General features: G+C 36.5%; 3 protein-coding genes across 3 annotated transcripts in view; all 3 read left to right on the top strand.

Annotated features, from left to right (window-relative positions):
- LOC128022349 (contactin-2-like) overlaps nucleotides 1–4,879 on the top strand; it is a 36,328-nt gene extending 31,449 nt beyond the window's left edge. The window contains exons 20-23 of the mRNA XM_052609779.1: nucleotides 189–375; nucleotides 1,289–1,401; nucleotides 2,428–2,596; nucleotides 2,693–4,879. Coding sequence (XP_052465739.1) covers nucleotides 189–375; nucleotides 1,289–1,401; nucleotides 2,428–2,596; nucleotides 2,693–2,796 — 573 coding nt within the window. The 3' untranslated portion in view covers nucleotides 2,797–4,879. The remainder of the gene's footprint in view (nucleotides 1–188; nucleotides 376–1,288; nucleotides 1,402–2,427; nucleotides 2,597–2,692) is intronic.
- Nucleotides 4,880–5,362: 483 nt separating this feature from the next.
- Nucleotides 5,363–9,148, top strand: chia.1 (chitinase, acidic.1). Its single transcript, XM_052609778.1, has 12 exons — nucleotides 5,363–5,441; nucleotides 5,643–5,681; nucleotides 5,786–5,815; nucleotides 5,979–6,183; nucleotides 6,355–6,411; nucleotides 6,595–6,760; nucleotides 6,856–6,980; nucleotides 7,065–7,188; nucleotides 7,272–7,454; nucleotides 8,228–8,344; nucleotides 8,424–8,550; nucleotides 8,646–9,148. Exons 2-12 carry the CDS (start codon nucleotides 5,657–5,659, stop codon nucleotides 8,852–8,854), a joined length of 1,368 nt encoding a protein of 455 aa, XP_052465738.1. The 5' UTR covers nucleotides 5,363–5,441; nucleotides 5,643–5,656; the 3' UTR covers nucleotides 8,855–9,148.
- A 3,061-nt stretch (nucleotides 9,149–12,209) lies between these two features.
- Nucleotides 12,210–15,406, top strand: LOC128022347 (acidic mammalian chitinase). Its single transcript, XM_052609777.1, has 11 exons — nucleotides 12,210–12,321; nucleotides 12,417–12,443; nucleotides 12,577–12,781; nucleotides 12,953–13,009; nucleotides 13,101–13,266; nucleotides 13,477–13,601; nucleotides 13,727–13,850; nucleotides 13,945–14,127; nucleotides 14,235–14,351; nucleotides 14,448–14,580; nucleotides 14,940–15,406. The coding sequence occupies exons 1-11, from the start codon at nucleotides 12,240–12,242 to the stop codon at nucleotides 15,191–15,193; spliced, it is 1,473 nt and encodes a 490-aa protein (XP_052465737.1). The 5' UTR covers nucleotides 12,210–12,239; the 3' UTR covers nucleotides 15,194–15,406.
- Nucleotides 15,407–15,630: the final 224 nt, after the last annotated feature.

The raw sequence follows: 15,630 nt of genomic DNA, 5'->3' as shown, positions 1-15,630 counted from the left end.
AAAGCACATATTACTAACTATTAGTAAGCAGCAAATTAGCAGTTTATCGAGGCGAAAGTCGTAGTTAGTAGTTAGTAAATATTGAGAATTGGAATTTAAAATAAAGTGTGATAATTTTAAATGACTTCACGTTATGATTTCAGTATGAACAAGCTTGTCTCAGGTTTGAGATTGTCCTCTTGTTTCAGATTCGTTATTGGCGACAACATGAACGCGAGGCAGCCGCGGACCGAGTGAGAACGGCAGGGCTGGAGAACACGGCACGGGTCACGGGTCTGAGGCCTAACACTCTCTATCATGTCACCGTATTGGCCTACAACAGTGCAGGCACTGGACCACCCTCCCCAAGAACCACTGTCATCACCAAGAGACCTCGTAAGACCTCATTTTTTGGGGCTCAGGGAGTGCTGGTAGCCTAGCTAAAATGTGATATATAATGAGCAAAACATGCTTCTGGAAATTCTAGAATAATTTTCCCACTAATCGTCACCCAAACTCCTACTCCAAACTACCTAGCCGGCACATGATCAAACTTTACTGTTAAAAGGCGATTGAAAGAATGTCAGTGGTTTTAATGTTGAAGAGAAAAATGTTGAAACAATATTCAAAGAATGTTTAATGTAAAAAAGGTTAAAAAAAATAAAAAAATAAAATTATAAATGAATGCTGAACTTTTGTAAATCTGTATAAAAAAGGTGGTACAACGCAGTGATATCTACATTGATTCAGAGTGCTAAATGTGTTATTGAACCTTGATCCATGACATTGATTCACCTATGAAAAAAAAGAAACATTGAAATGCCAGCTGGGTACCCTTTGAATCAGTCAGCAGTGTTTGGTTGATAAGAATGTTGTTGCATGAAACAACAAAGGCTGATTTGTGTCCAACTTGTGTTAGTTGGTATCCTAAGGGTGGAAGAGTTGAGAGATATAAAAGATGTTCCTGCGTCATCACACTGTCATGATATTTTACAAGATAACTTTGTGATAACTTTTATTCAGCAAATTGCTTTGGGTAAAGATTGTCTAGAAAAAAAAATCATATCGATCCACCATCTTTGCTGTTGGTTTAAAACCCACTTAAATGTATTTCCATTCTCCTTCATGGAGGAAATAAACTGTCTCTTGATGTGTAGAAATAGGTTATATACTTATGTCACTTCCATTACAGTTCTAATGCCACCAACAGTCCTACATGCACATTTGCAATTCCTGTCTTTGTCACTGAGAATGGTGTGAAGGCCAGTGTACCTTGTGGACTTACCTTTGCTTGTATCTTCATTACTAGCTCCCAGCCGTCCTCCAGGAAACGTCTCATGGAAGGCTGATGGTTCTTGGGTAACTGTGAGGTGGGATCATGTTAAATCCATGGACAATGAGTCTGCCGTTCTGGGTTACAAAGTGAGTGACACACGCTGCCACCCAACACTACGGCTGTCTCTTAAGATGTGTGTTTGTGTTGGAGCATCTATTTCCATCTGTATGTCATCCGAATATTTGCTCAGATTCAGTTATTTTAGTCAAAGGCAGGATATCATATATTATCATACCTCTGAGGTAAGACTTTAATAAATGAGTGGCCTAATGTCGTGTGAGAAGAAAACACACGTCGTCCCTTATGGAAAACCAGACCAACGACCTTCTTAGCCTGTTAACAACATTTTAACCATCTCATATCTGACCTCCTATAGGACCAAGGTCATCTTTTGTCAAGATGGCTATCAAGATAGCATATACTGATTCTCAGAAACGGATAAAATGCATGGTGATAAAATGCAAGTTTCTTTCAATACACGTCTGTTTTCTGATTTCTGAACTTAAGTTAAAATTACAAAATAATTTAACAACACATTTGTAAGTTCACTGTTCTGTGTGAAATTGGTTATGTAGGTAATCAAATAATATTATAAAACAATAATATTTTATTAATAATAATAGTAATATCTAAATAACAAGAATAATAATTGTATTTTAATTTGTATTTGTTTCGTAGTTGTATTTTTTATTTTGTAATCTTATTTTGTAATCTAAAGTTTGACAATTTAACTTCTGTCAGAAAATCAGCTGTAAAATTATGTATATAAGACTATCCAACTTTTCTTCATACAGTACATACAGTATCCTCACATAGGGCGATAATGTACTGTATAGCAAATCTTAACTGCTCAATTGCTTGGATCGTCAATGTGAAGTACTGTATATTTTCACACAGCTCTGGTCTGCTTAATGCAAATATAAGCTATGAATATATTATGAAATTATAAAACATTAACTTAGTGATTTCACCTGTAAAGCTGCTTTGAAACTGTGTATTGTAAAAAGGGCTGTACAAATAAATTTGACTTCAAATACTGTACTGCTATCTGGAGAATTTCATTCTCAAAAAAATCATTTTTAACACAAATTGATTCTCTATTAATTGTGTAGGTCCTTTACAAACATGAAGGGCAGTCTGCCTTGAAAATACTGGACAAAAGCAAGAACTCCGTCATTCTGCCGTTACCCAAGGACAGTGGTTATTTGATTCTGGAGGTCCGCTCTTGGGGAGATGGAGGAGATGGAGCAGCCCATGAAACCATAGTGTCTCGAGACTCAGGTATGTGCTACTAAAAGTAGCTAGGAGTACTGGTTTTAGAAAAGTAACTTGTGAACCAGTTTTTAAGTGCTAAATGTCTGTGTGTCTCATCCGCAGGCACTGGAATGATGGTCCAGAAGAGCGCTGGCACTTCTGGTTACCTCTGCACATCTGTTCTGGCAGTCACTGCACTCGTTCTCATTGGCTCGTCAGGACTGTGATGTCAGCCAGTGATGAGCCATTTCTTGTTAACATCATAGAGAATTGAACAGGTTTTCCTCAGAATTGGTAGGGATGTGGGTGGTGGGGGTTTTTGATGAGGGACATTGGAATGGAAGAGGAGTGGAAAATTATTTTCTATAAAAAGGCTTTTTTACAAGAAGGACTGGTCAAAGTGAGTCATTGTTGGAAACTTTTTTGATTGTTATCATTTTAGATGCTTGCCTTACGGAAACTCAAACTTGAGCGGTGGTCGTGTCAGCATTCGGTTGTTGTTTCTAAATTTCAGCCACAGCTCTGACTTGTTGATTTCCTCATTGGTGTATTTACACATGGATGTATTGGTTACATTTCCATAATGGACAAAACAAAACTTTTTTTTTAAACATTGTTGCAGCATGTGGACTGCAGAATGATCCAGATGAATGTTTACCTTTTTTATTTAATCTTTTAGGTTTTTTTTCATGATAATGTAATTAGAAACAAGAGCAGATCATGGTTTTCATTAACAGTGTTTTGTAACATTCTGTCTCTCTCAGTGTTCTAGTTTTTTAAAGATGAAAGGTCTCACGAAAGCAGCGGTACAGCAGAAGCGGATTCTTGTGTGATTGTGAAAGTGGGCTCGGCTTGCCAAAGTTATCACACTATTATCTTCTCATTATCTCATTGTTATTGCTTTGTCTTCTTTTCCCTCATGGACTACATTAAATTGTCTCCAATGGGTTGTTACTTTCTTTCTTGGCACACTACAAGTGCGAGACACTGGACATTGAACAATACTGAAGATAACATTCATGGACAAATAAGTTAATTATTATCCTATAATATCATCATTTATTCTAATCTAAGATATAGTTTTCTTCCAAGGACTGAATCATGGCCAGATCTTTGGAGACTGTCCCTAATGGTGTAAACGTTATCATACTTTAAGTGACAAGGGCCATTTGGCTGAAAGAATTAGGAGACATGTTTTTTGGGTGGCTAACATTAGATTGTGAGGGTTCTGGGGCTTTGGAGGAGAATAACAGGGCCCCGGGAAAAACTCCAGCTCAGCCTAAACCTGCCATTTGTTGTTTAAAACCAATTATAGATTAAAAAAAATATCTATTTTTGTTATCCTTTTTAATTATTTTTTTATTTTATTATTTTATTTATGAGGACAAAAAAATAAACATTTCAGAGAGATGCTCTGCTCTGCTTTTTACGTATTGTTTCACAAAATTATGGCATCATCTAATGAAGTACCAACTGAAATTGCACTTCGAGTGTAGCAGGTGAAATCTGACAGTATTCATTTGATGTGCACACAGTCTTTTGCATCAAATTTCAGTAATTTTCTCTTCCCTGTTCCGTGGGATGATTTCTTTATTTTAATGTTTGAATTTAATGTGTTTCATTTTATATTTAACCCACTGTTCCATCAAGTTCTTACTGTAAATATAGCACTTTTCTTTGTGTGAGGAGTGCTGGATTGTTTCAGCTCCTTCTTTTTGTTTTACATCTTTTTACATCTCAAAATGATGTCCAGTAATTTCATATTTTGTCCTTGGGATTTTAACTGTAAATTACAATTCATGATCACTCAGTGGCATTTAATACAGTGTTAGCCAAAAACACATAACAGCATCATCGGTAGCTCTCTCTAGTGGTTCTAGTCCCAAACCTTGGTAGCAGTCGAGTAAATGTTACACTTTCTAAATGTAGAAGCACTCAACAGTAATATTAGGACTACAAAACCAAAACGAGTGTCATCTTGTCCTTACATTAGATTTTTTTTAACTATATATAAATCCACAGCTTTCTTTTATTTAACTACGCAGTTGTTCAGCTGTGTGTCACATTGTGTAGTTTGCCCTCTTGTGTTGAATCAGGGCTTCGACACCTTTCTGAAGTAGCTGTATGTAAGCTTGCAGGAGTCGAATGGTACACTAGTAATTTCACTCTGAAGGGCACTCAGGTTGTGATGTCAAAATGTCTCTGAACTACCATGTTCCCCAGTTGTTGTAACGGGTGAGCCTGTCCACTGTGGACTGAATGTGAAAAATGCAGCACTTGTAAATATTCTTCAATAAAAAAATAATAATAAAAAACATTAGACTGTATTTTATACTGTGTTCAGTTTTTAGTGATCAACATAATGTTGACATACATACAGAGGTACACAACTGGCTAAAATGCACCTTGTATTTATGCATATGGAATATATAAGGTTATATTAATCATACATCAAGTGCAATGGCATGAAATATTAATGAAAACGTCCATGTATATTTAAACTGACATGCACAGATCATAAATGGGTATGCATATCATGGGTATCCATTTATTTCTAATATTAGAAACGATTATTTTAATATAAGAAACAAAACTGTTCTCATGTAAATATTTTTGTGTAATTGTAGTGTATTGAGGGATCACCCTTTATGATAGTAATTCTGACTTTTAACTCATAATGTCATAACAATCTCAAGTATAATAAAACCTGATCGTAACATGCCATTTATATAACTAGTTATTAATTTTATTGCCCAATTGTTGTGAGGTTAGCACTTATCACCTGTACTTTGGAACTACTAATAATGTATAAGTATACATGATCATGAACAGGTTTTCACCAAACTGGGCATTCTGAGGACAGCCGATACAGGTAAAGACAACAGCTTGTCCGCTTCTCTTTCATTAATAAGTATTTTATTATTAGTAGTATTATTATTATTATTAATGTTTGAATGCGCACGCTACTTTTCATTTTTCAACCATTTCTGTTATGGAAAGGTTTCGACTAGAGCAAATCTTGCTAAGACATGCTGGTGAAATTGCTAATTGTATTATTTGTTTTGTTTTCCAGCGCCAAAGAGCAAAATGACTAAATTAACCCTTTTAGCAGGTATTTTTCATGTATTTTTGTTAATTGAACTTGAATTTGATTTATTTACTATAAAAGATATTTTAGTTTATTTTTTATGCGTAACCATGTTGTCTTTTCCATAGCACTGGGCATCTTGCTTACAGTGCAGATTGGTAAGAACCTTCAATACCTTTTTCATTAGGCAAAATACAGTATATGTCAGATATGCAGTCTATAATATAAACGCATCAACATTCATAATATTCCAAGATGATGAGAAAAATATATATATGTGTATTCGTGAGCTGTTAATCATGTAATCTGAATTTCTGATAGTGGCCTCTACAAAGCTGGTGTGCTACATGACCAACTGGTCTCAGTACCGACCCGGCAATGGAAAGTTCCTGCCAGAAAACATTGATCCATTCCTCTGCACACATGTGGTTTATGCTCTGGCATCCATCAGCTTTGATAATCAAATCACTACCGTCGAATGGAATGACGAAGTGCTGTACAAGTCACTGAATGACCTGAAAAAAGTGTAAGCAAAAGCTGTTTCTATAGCTTCCTTGATTAATTACAGACCTTTTTCATAATGCACAGCCCCCTTTTGATTACAGACCTTTTTTTTTTATTTTATTTTTTACACTGATTGAAAAATTTGACACCTTGATTTTTCGTATTGACTTTATTTATTTATACATTGTTTTAGAAATCCTACATTGAAGACCATGCTGTCTGTTGGAGGATTGGTCAATGGCGTCAGTCCGTAAGTGAAACAAATATCTGTGCAAGTCATAAATATATGACATAACCTTAAAACTATAATATGAAAAACATACACAGAATATATATAAACTGTCATTTAAATCGTATAAGTGCTGCCAACACATTAATCAAGATCTACTGAATCATATGACACATGTACTGTATGCCTTTATTTGCACTTCAGATACATCAGAATGGTGTCAACTCCAGAAAACCGCAAGGCTTTCATCCGTTCTGCAATGCTGTTCCTGCGTCTCCATGAATTTGATGGGATGGACATTGACTGGCAGTACCCAGGTCACAATGGAAGCCCACCAGAAGACAAACAGAGGTTTACTACATTCATCAAGGTGAGCAAACTAGAGTGCTAAAATCAGGCATATTGATTTCCATTAAAATATGACTTGGGGGTCTGACTGTGTTTCTATTGTATGGAAATTCTCAGGAACTCAGACAAGCTGTGGAACAGGAGGCAGTAGACACAAAGAAAACTCCTCTGGTTCTTTCCTGCAAAGTTTCCGGCATTAAGTACACTATTGAGCATGCTTATGAGGTTGCTGAAGTTTCAAAGTAAGTATTGCTGTATTACAATACCACTGCGGTAACATATATCTGCCTGTTTTTTTTACGTTCTCCTCCTATCTGTCATTATAGTCAGTTGGACTTCTTGACCATCATGTCTTATGACTACCATGGCCACTGGGACCACGTGACAGGGCACAACAGCCCCCTTTTCCGCAGCTCCTTGGACACTGGAAACATAATTCACCACAATATCGTAAGATCTAAACTTCAAAGTGTCAAAAATTTCAAGCATCATTTGTTAAGATCTCCTAGCACATGAATGGCTCTTTTCTCCAGAACTCATCTGTGGAATTCTGGTTGGGCGGTGGAGCCCATGCTGATAGGCTGCTTCTTGGCTTCCCCACATACGGACGCACATTCTTGCTCACCACTTCGCAAACAGGTCTCGGGGCCCCAGCCAATGGCCCCGCTGACGCCGGCCCTTACACACGTGAAGCAGGATTCTGGTCCTATTATGAGGTTTTAACATGCTACTTTTACATAATCACTACTGTCAATGCTCAGTGTTTATGATACAACAGTTGTTTAAAGTGTTGTGATTCTTTAGTCAGTGACTTTTTTTGCATGTTGCATTGATTCGCCACTAGGTGGTGACAAATAATCGCCTTTATAAGTATGTCACTGAATCATACACTCAAACTATTAATTCAGGAATACCATTACATTGTTGGTTAGAGATTGCAGTTCAGTTTTGAGGAACTAATTTAAATGGAATAACAAAAATAAAAAAGTACCGTATTTTTCGGACTATAAGTCACACCTGAGTATAAGTCGCGTCAGTCCAAAAATAAGTCATGAAGAGTAAAAAAACGTATATAAGTCGCACTGGACTATAAGTCGCATTTATTTAGAACCAAGAACCAAGAGAAAACATTACCGTTTACAGCCGCGAGAGGGCGCTCTATGATGCTTAGTGTAGACTACAGGAGCACTGAGCAGCATAGAGCGCCCTCTCGTGGCTGGAGACGGTAATGTTTTCTCTTGGTTCATGTCAAATTAATTTTGATAAATAAGTCGCACCTGACCATAAGTCGCAGGACCAGCCAAAACATGAAAAAAAGTGCGACTTATAGTCCGGAAAATACGGTAACTGCAATATGATGAATGTTTTGTTTGTAAATCTATCTCAAATTTTTAGCACTTTATGCTCTCGGGAGCCAGTTATTTACCACAGAAAACATGTTTGCATAATCTTTGGGTGGCGATCGTTAATGATTATTTTTGGTTCAAAGATTTGCCCCATGGAATCAAGCGTCACTATTGAATGGATCAATGAGCAGATGGTGCCCTATGCAGTTCAAGGAAGGGCTTGGGTCGGATTTGACAACCGTGAAAGTTTTACTGCTAAGGTAAATCTGCTGCTGGTTTCTGGAATGCAATGATATGTTTGATGAATTTCTGATAAACTTTTCCTAATTGCTTTAACAGGTGCAGTGGCTGAACTCCATGGGCTTGGGCGGAGCCTCAGTGTGGACCTTAGATTTCGACGATTTTTCTGGCCGTTTTTGTTACAACGGAGCTTATCCTCTTATCAACCATTTGCGCAATGCACTAGGTAAACACTTTGCGATTATAATGCAGAAAAAGACCCCAAAATGTATTGTGTCTTCTATTATATGCATTAATGTGATCCTTATTCTCTATTCCCAGGTTTCTCACCCAAGCCCACCACTACGCCACGTCCCACCACTACTGCTGACCCCGTCGCCTCTTTCTGTGTTGGCAAACCAGACGGGCTGTACCCCAACCCTTCTGACCATGGCACTTACTTCCAGTGTTTCCGTGGAAACACATACCTGCATAAATGCCAGCCTGGTCTGGTCTTTTCTGATGCCTGTAAATGTTGTGATTGGCCTTGAACTCCTCCTGTCCAATACAGCTGTCCAGTCTCCTCTTTTTGTGATGCATTACCTCTGCTTCCAACTATCCAAGCTCATCATTTGAAAACAATAAATAAATAAAGTGACAGACATTTTTATTTTATGCATAAAAGTTTGGTGTCTTGTTAAGGTGCTTGCCATATTTTTCCTCACATTTAGTTAATGAAAAATCACAATGTCCTGTTCAGTCCAGTCTAGTTCACTCTTGTTGTTGTGCAGTAAAAACAGTCTCCCCTTTTTATCTTTTCACTTTCAATAAAAATATTTATAGCAGTCTGACTTATTACCTTTTCCTTAAACTGATCATTTGAAAATAAAATTAAGTAAAGATAGTGACAATCCTAACGTATGACTAGCTTTATGAAACTGTGAAGTTTCACACATAGTAAAGGATTCTTATAAATGTGACAGATATAAAGAAGAGATATCATTAAACGTCATATTACAAGCACCACCCATCAGTCCAGATCTTCATACAGTATTCTCAATTAATGTTGTGTCTATCTACTCCAAGCAACCCCCCCCCCCCACTATAATAAAACATAAATACTGATAGGCCTAAGTATTAAAATAAATAATTAGTAAATAAATTGTGATAACCTGTTAAATGTCACTCACATTTTTAAACATAGACTTGAAAGTGCATGGTCCAAACCTAATTTTTTATAATTCATGAATTAAAACATTTCGTAACATGACTTTGATTCCATTTTTTATATGATAATGCAATGTTTGTATTTAAAATGGGTTTCAAAGGATGAAGTTTGAGATTATACGTTTTCAAGTGATATATCATTTCTGATGATTTCTAAAGTGTGATAGAGAAAAAGGCAACAAAGAAGACTTTTTTTTTGACAAAGGTCAGAACTCCTGTTATGATGTAGGTTTTTGAGGTGCACTCTTAATTTAAACTAGTTCCAATCAGTACTTAATCTATTTTAACAAAAAAGATTGGTAAAATATCTATTTAGGAATCTTAGACCTTTCCAACGATATATAGTTTGTCATTAGATATGGATTTAATTGTAATATAGAGAAGTAAACGTAGGTGTCCTGTATACGGGACAGGGTGACAGTTAAAGGATAAATAAATGGGAGATGTTGAAGCACCTTGTAGGTATTTTGTGAGTGTATCTGTTAAAATAGCCTATTAAAGAGAGCAGACATGAGCTACTCCCACAACTATGCCTACAGTGACAAGTACTTATTATATAACCAAGAGAAATATGAGGAATATGAAATGCCTAAAATAGTCTAACAAACGACAAAGGCAACAAAATAAAGGCTACATTTTGTAATTTATTCGTAGATTTTACGATAATAAAATTTTCCACTCATTTTTTTTTTTTTTTTTTTTTTTAGAAATTGTACTTTAAGAGGAAATAAATGGCAAAACGATTTTAACTGCGTGGGCCATGCATGGCGTTATGATGATGTATTAATATGTCATGAGGCAGAAGGGGTTTAAATTAGTCCAACATGGCATGTTGTCAAAGTTTATTCTTTGTTGATATCAATTTTATTTTATTCTAATATTATTTTAATCAGTTTGATGATCGATCAGTGCTTAAACTATGTTAACTGTCAGAAATTATTTTGCTTAATATATGGGTGTAGGAGCGCACGATGGTCACAAGAGGGCAAAAATACTTTCCTGTAGCGCCCCCCAGTCATTTTGAGCCCTAGGCAACGTCCTATGTCTCCAATGCCACAAGCCGGCCCTGCCAAGCAACATAATGTTCGGTGAACTATGAATCCTTCTCAAATGCATAAGGTCCTGTTGTGCCCTCTGGTTTAATTCTGCTTGCCATAGTAACCTGAAGACCACAGTTATAAAATTACAAATTAGCCTGCCATGTCATAATGACTGACTGTTCTGATAATGTTATACAAGGTCCTAGATTTTTATATTACACAGCAGAGCTGATAAACTACCTGCAGATATCTGGGACACCTGAGTTGGCACGAGTTTAGATTTTTTTTTTTTTTTACTGTGGTGTAGAAACCTTTGGCCTTTTTTAATCAGATTTTTCAGTAAATCCTAATGCAGTGCAAGTGTCTTTGATACATCAGTGACAAAACAGTAGGAGTTTATGCATTTCTTTATTAAAAGTATGCATTTATTGTTAGTTATACATGTAAGATTTAATTTTATTTCACTACTTATTGACATAAACAATGAATAAAGTATTTTGAAAATCTAAAATAACTTTTTAACTTATTAATTTATTTTATACCATCACAAAGGGTTGTTTTATGGCATATCTTCTGTTTTCTATAATGTTCTTTTTTCTTTTTTCACACTGATGTCATCATCACATGGCAATATACCAGTGATAAGATATGAGCTATACAACACTGATGTTCTCTTTCAACATCTTCACATCTTAGTTTATTAATTCACTTCATTTATATTTTTAATTTCATGGTAAGATTGTACACAGTTTTACACATTCCCGATTTATGACAATATGCGGACAAATGTGACACTGCACAATTGTATCGTTAAGTGCAGTTTAACTCTCTGTTTGGTTTTGGTTTCCAGAACATTGGGGGAATATTATGGTGATTCTGAAGTGATAAGCTTGAAGGCACCACATCACTTTATTATATGCTTCTGATAGCACAACAATCTTATATAAGACAAATATCCTTGTAAAGATAAATTATATAATCGTCTTTAAATAATAATGACCCCATAAAAGTTTGGTGTGCTGAAAACTGCACGGAAACGTCTCATGCAGATACCAAATATGTATTAGATAACACAGCTTAAGTAACATTTTGAATAGTTAGGATAACAGTTATTATTAATAGAAGTACTAATATTCAGCAATACCTTCATGCAAGGGTTAACATATAGATGAAGATCTCTTTATACTTTTATTAAAGTTAAGGAGTAGTTGTTTTCCTTTATATTTATCGTGCATTGTCATTTCATTTTATGATTACTTTTTACAAAAGTAAATGCATATCTGGCACCAGATAAATATTATTTATTATGTGTAAGTTAATAGATCCCTTATTAATTTCATATCAGTGCAACAAACATATTGGCACATTGCACAGATTTTATCGCAGCAGGCCCAATTTTTCATCTTATCTATGATTTTAGATTCACACAAAGTGTGCTGAAGAGGCCAAAGGTATTTTACTTGCGCGTTATTGTCAATTCAGTCCATAGTTTACAACAGATACCATATCTTATACCATCCTAATAAATCATCCATGGCTTAAACAACACCCAGTTGCTATAAAAACCGAGGGGCTTTGACGTTCCTCTTTACATTTTTCTTGCTGGAGGTACCCCAGGTATGTCCGATCATAATGTAGCGTAAAATCTTTGTTTCTGCTTTTAGTTTAAATGCAATTACTAAAACTGTCCTTTGTTATTTACAGAGCAATTGGAAATAAAATAAAAATGGGGAAGCTTACACTTGTTGCAGGTATTATGTTAAAATAATAAGTGAAATACTAGTGTGTTTTATTTATTTATTCTTTCATACAAATCATTTACATGATGTCATTACATTTTCTACAGGTTTGGGCTTGGTGCTATGCCACATTGGTGAGTCATTGAGTGTTCATTGTTATATATTACATATATTAACAACTGATGTTCCAATCAGAAAGATGTCTTTCACTGTACAGGGAAAATCAAAATGTCTTGACTAAGAGCTTCTTTGTGTATCCCTATCCAGCTTTCTCCATGGAAATGGGCTGTTACTTCACTAACTGGTCTCAGTACAGACCTGGAATTGGAAAGTATATGCCCTCAAATGTCGACCCTTTCCTTTGTACACACCTTTTCTATGCTTTTGCAATGGTCAACTATGCCAACGAGCTTGTCACCTATGAGTGGAACGATGAGACTCTATACAAGGCCTTCAATGAACTGAAGAATCGGTATGTATTAGTTACAGAATATTGTTTAACACTTCAGATTCATTTATCAAAAAAAAGGTTAAAAACTAAATAAATAAATAAATCAAATGCAGTTACACATGCAAAACCTAAAATCACTATATATTGCCTCGACTATCATAAAATCCTATAATATCCCTATTATTCTCACAGAAACCCCCATCTTAAAACTCTCCTGGCTGTTGGTGGATGGAACTTTGGTTCAACACAGTACGTATTCTGAAACAAATGAGGAAATGTCGTTTTATGTTGTCAAATGAAATGCAAAAACATGTAAGATTGTTCATTAAATCCGTCTCAGGTTCTCCATCACGGTGTCCACTGCTGAAAACCGTCAGAAGTTCATTCAGTCTTCCATCAAGTTCCTGAGAACTTATGGATTTGATGGTATGGACTTGGACTGGGAATACCCTGGATCAAGAGGAAGCCCTCCTGAAGACAAACAAAGATTCACACTGCTGTTGAAGGTGGGTCTGGTTGATTAAAGTGTGTTTTTAAACAAGTATAGTGGTGCGAGTCAAGTAACCCTTATTTATACAGAACTTTATTACAATAGTTTATTCATTGCATTTCAGCTCCAGTCAGTTAGGTGTTAAATGATTTCAGTGATGGGCAGCTCGGCTGAAGACAGTATGTCATTATTCAACTCAAGTCATTTCATTATGTTTTCTTTACAGGAACTTGTTGAGGCCTATGAGGCTGAGGCCAAAGCCACTGGCAGAGCCAGACTGATGTTGACTGCTGCTGTATCAGCTGGTAAAGGGACAATTGATGATGGATACGAGATTGCAGAAGTTGCCAAGTAAGTATGATGACACTGAATGACGCCATTTACAAATTGCCAGAATATTGAGGTGAAAATTAACACTAGCATGAGATGGTTTAGACTTATGTTGATTTATGATTTATGTAATTATTTTCTCCCAGGTACTTGGACATCATCAATGTGATGACTTATGACTTCCATGGAACTTGGGAAAGATTCACAGGCCACAACAGCCCCCTGTACCAAGGCTCAGAGGACGAGGGAGATTTGATCTACTTTAATACCGTAAGAATTCATATACTCTAACATAATTTACCACAAGCGTTTCAAACCTCCCAAAGGAATCCATTTTAAAATCACAACTCTCCTCCTCATTCAGGACTACGCTATGCGCTATTGGAGGGACAATGGTACCCCTGTGGAGAAACTCAGAATGGGATTTGCGACATACGGTCGCACTTTCCGTCTGACATCTTCAGATACTGGCGTCGGAGCCCCAGCTAGTGGACCTGCTTCAGCTGGAAGCTACACTCGTGAGGCTGGATTCTGGTCTTACTATGAGGTAGGAGCTTTGAAAAAGCCATTCTGTCTGAAATGCAAAGAAAATTAATGGAATAGAGTCATTAAAACCTAACAATGCTGTCAATTAATATCTATATATTTGCATAGATCTGTGGATTCCTAGAGGGAACATCACTCCAGTGGATTGAAGATCAGAAGGTGCCTTATGCCACAAAGAATGGCGAGTGGGTTGGATTTGACACCAAGGAGAGCTTCGAAACTAAGGTGAGTTTGACTTTGAGACTTTACTGTAGTTGGGTTTCATAGTCAGCATTTGTCAGCTACTGACTAGCAGCTCACTCTTTTTCTTTCCATTTATAGGTCCGTTATCTGAAAGACAAGAAGTTTGGAGGAGCATTTGTCTGGGCGCTTGATCTGGATGACTTTGCTGGACAGTTCTGTAATCAGGGGAACCATCCTCTCATGGGCCATCTGCGCAATCTTCTGGATATCGGTAAGTCTTTGCTAGTCACTACGTAGGTGGTGCTGTTCACCTCAAGCTGCTCAGGTAGTTTGTGGTAAAATTCAAAATAGCAGACATATTATGGCTATAAGTACACAGTATTGTACTCTTCAGTTAATACATAAATCAAGGAATCTTTAGGCCAGGCTTAATTTATGGAAAGTTGTACGTTTTTTATTTTTTATGCTTTGTAGAACCAGCATTGCCAGAAAGCTTCACAGCCAAACTTAGATTACAAGATGGCAATTACACCTGCCATGTTGGTATTCGATAAAACACAGTGCTGCTGATGTGTAAAGCAAAAGAAAAGCTCCATAGCTAATGCTAACATGCCTTTAATTTTTTATCAGAATTGCCTCCTCTGCCTCCAACCACCACCCTCAAACCCGGACAAACAACCACGAAAACTACCACAACTACCACCACCACCACTCATCCTCCAGGACCAGGATTCTGTAATGGAAAGCCAGATGGACTCTATCCACATCCCGAAGACCCCAACAAATTCTATAACTGTGCTGGAGGCCAAACTTACGTGAATAAATGCGGTCCGGGCACCGTGTTTGATAACAGCTGTAAGTGCTGTGACTGGCCTAAACACTAAGGGACCACTAATGTGAAAAAAAGTGGAACAGGACACTGCAAATTTGCATAAGCACACAAGAAGAATCAAACCTAAACATCTTCGACTACGACTCTTTTATTTAAAGGAAATTAGTGTGGACTGAAAATCATTCTCAATGTGCTTTTTTTCCCCATTTGAGTGTATTTTGAAACTGTATAATTCTTGTTTTTGAATAAATCCCCCATAAATCTATTCATGTGATTGGTGTTAGTACAACTGCTCTACAGCGCATCATTTATAACCAGTGTACACCACTTAAAAAGATTTAAAAACTCTTTATGTTGTTTTTAAATATGAATAAACAACATGCAACATTCGGCACATTGGATGTTTTAATGTACTCAGTGCAGATATTCAGATAAGAGGATTAAAATGACAAATCTTGGTTCAGTATGACTGTTCTTGTACTTATTATC

Source organism: Carassius gibelio, chromosome A11 (assembly GCF_023724105.1).
Source record: "Carassius gibelio isolate Cgi1373 ecotype wild population from Czech Republic chromosome A11, carGib1.2-hapl.c, whole genome shotgun sequence".
Taxonomy (NCBI): Eukaryota; Metazoa; Chordata; class Actinopteri; order Cypriniformes; family Cyprinidae; genus Carassius; species Carassius gibelio.
This window is presented reverse-complemented; position numbering and strand designations above follow the sequence as displayed.

What these genes read in the sequence shown, in the direction of transcription:
- chia.1 (XM_052609778.1), top strand. Translation starts at nt 5,657, where the DNA reads ATGACTAAATTAACCCTTTTAGCAG. An exon ending in CTGAATGACCTGAAAAAAGT is followed by an intron (nt 6,184 to 6,354) that starts GTAAGCAAAAGC and finishes ACATTGTTTTAG; the next exon opens with AAATCCTACATTGAAGACCA. An exon ending in CCATTTGCGCAATGCACTAG is followed by an intron (nt 8,551 to 8,645) that starts GTAAACACTTTG and finishes CTCTATTCCCAG; the next exon opens with GTTTCTCACCCAAGCCCACC.
- LOC128022347 (XM_052609777.1), top strand. Translation starts at nt 12,240, where the DNA reads ATGCAATTACTAAAACTGTCCTTTGTTATTTACAGAGCAATTGGAAAT. An exon ending in GAAGCTTACACTTGTTGCAG is followed by an intron (nt 12,322 to 12,416) that starts GTATTATGTTAA and finishes CATTTTCTACAG; the next exon opens with GTTTGGGCTTGGTGCTATGC. An exon ending in ATTTGATCTACTTTAATACC is followed by an intron (nt 13,851 to 13,944) that starts GTAAGAATTCAT and finishes CTCCTCATTCAG; the next exon opens with GACTACGCTATGCGCTATTG.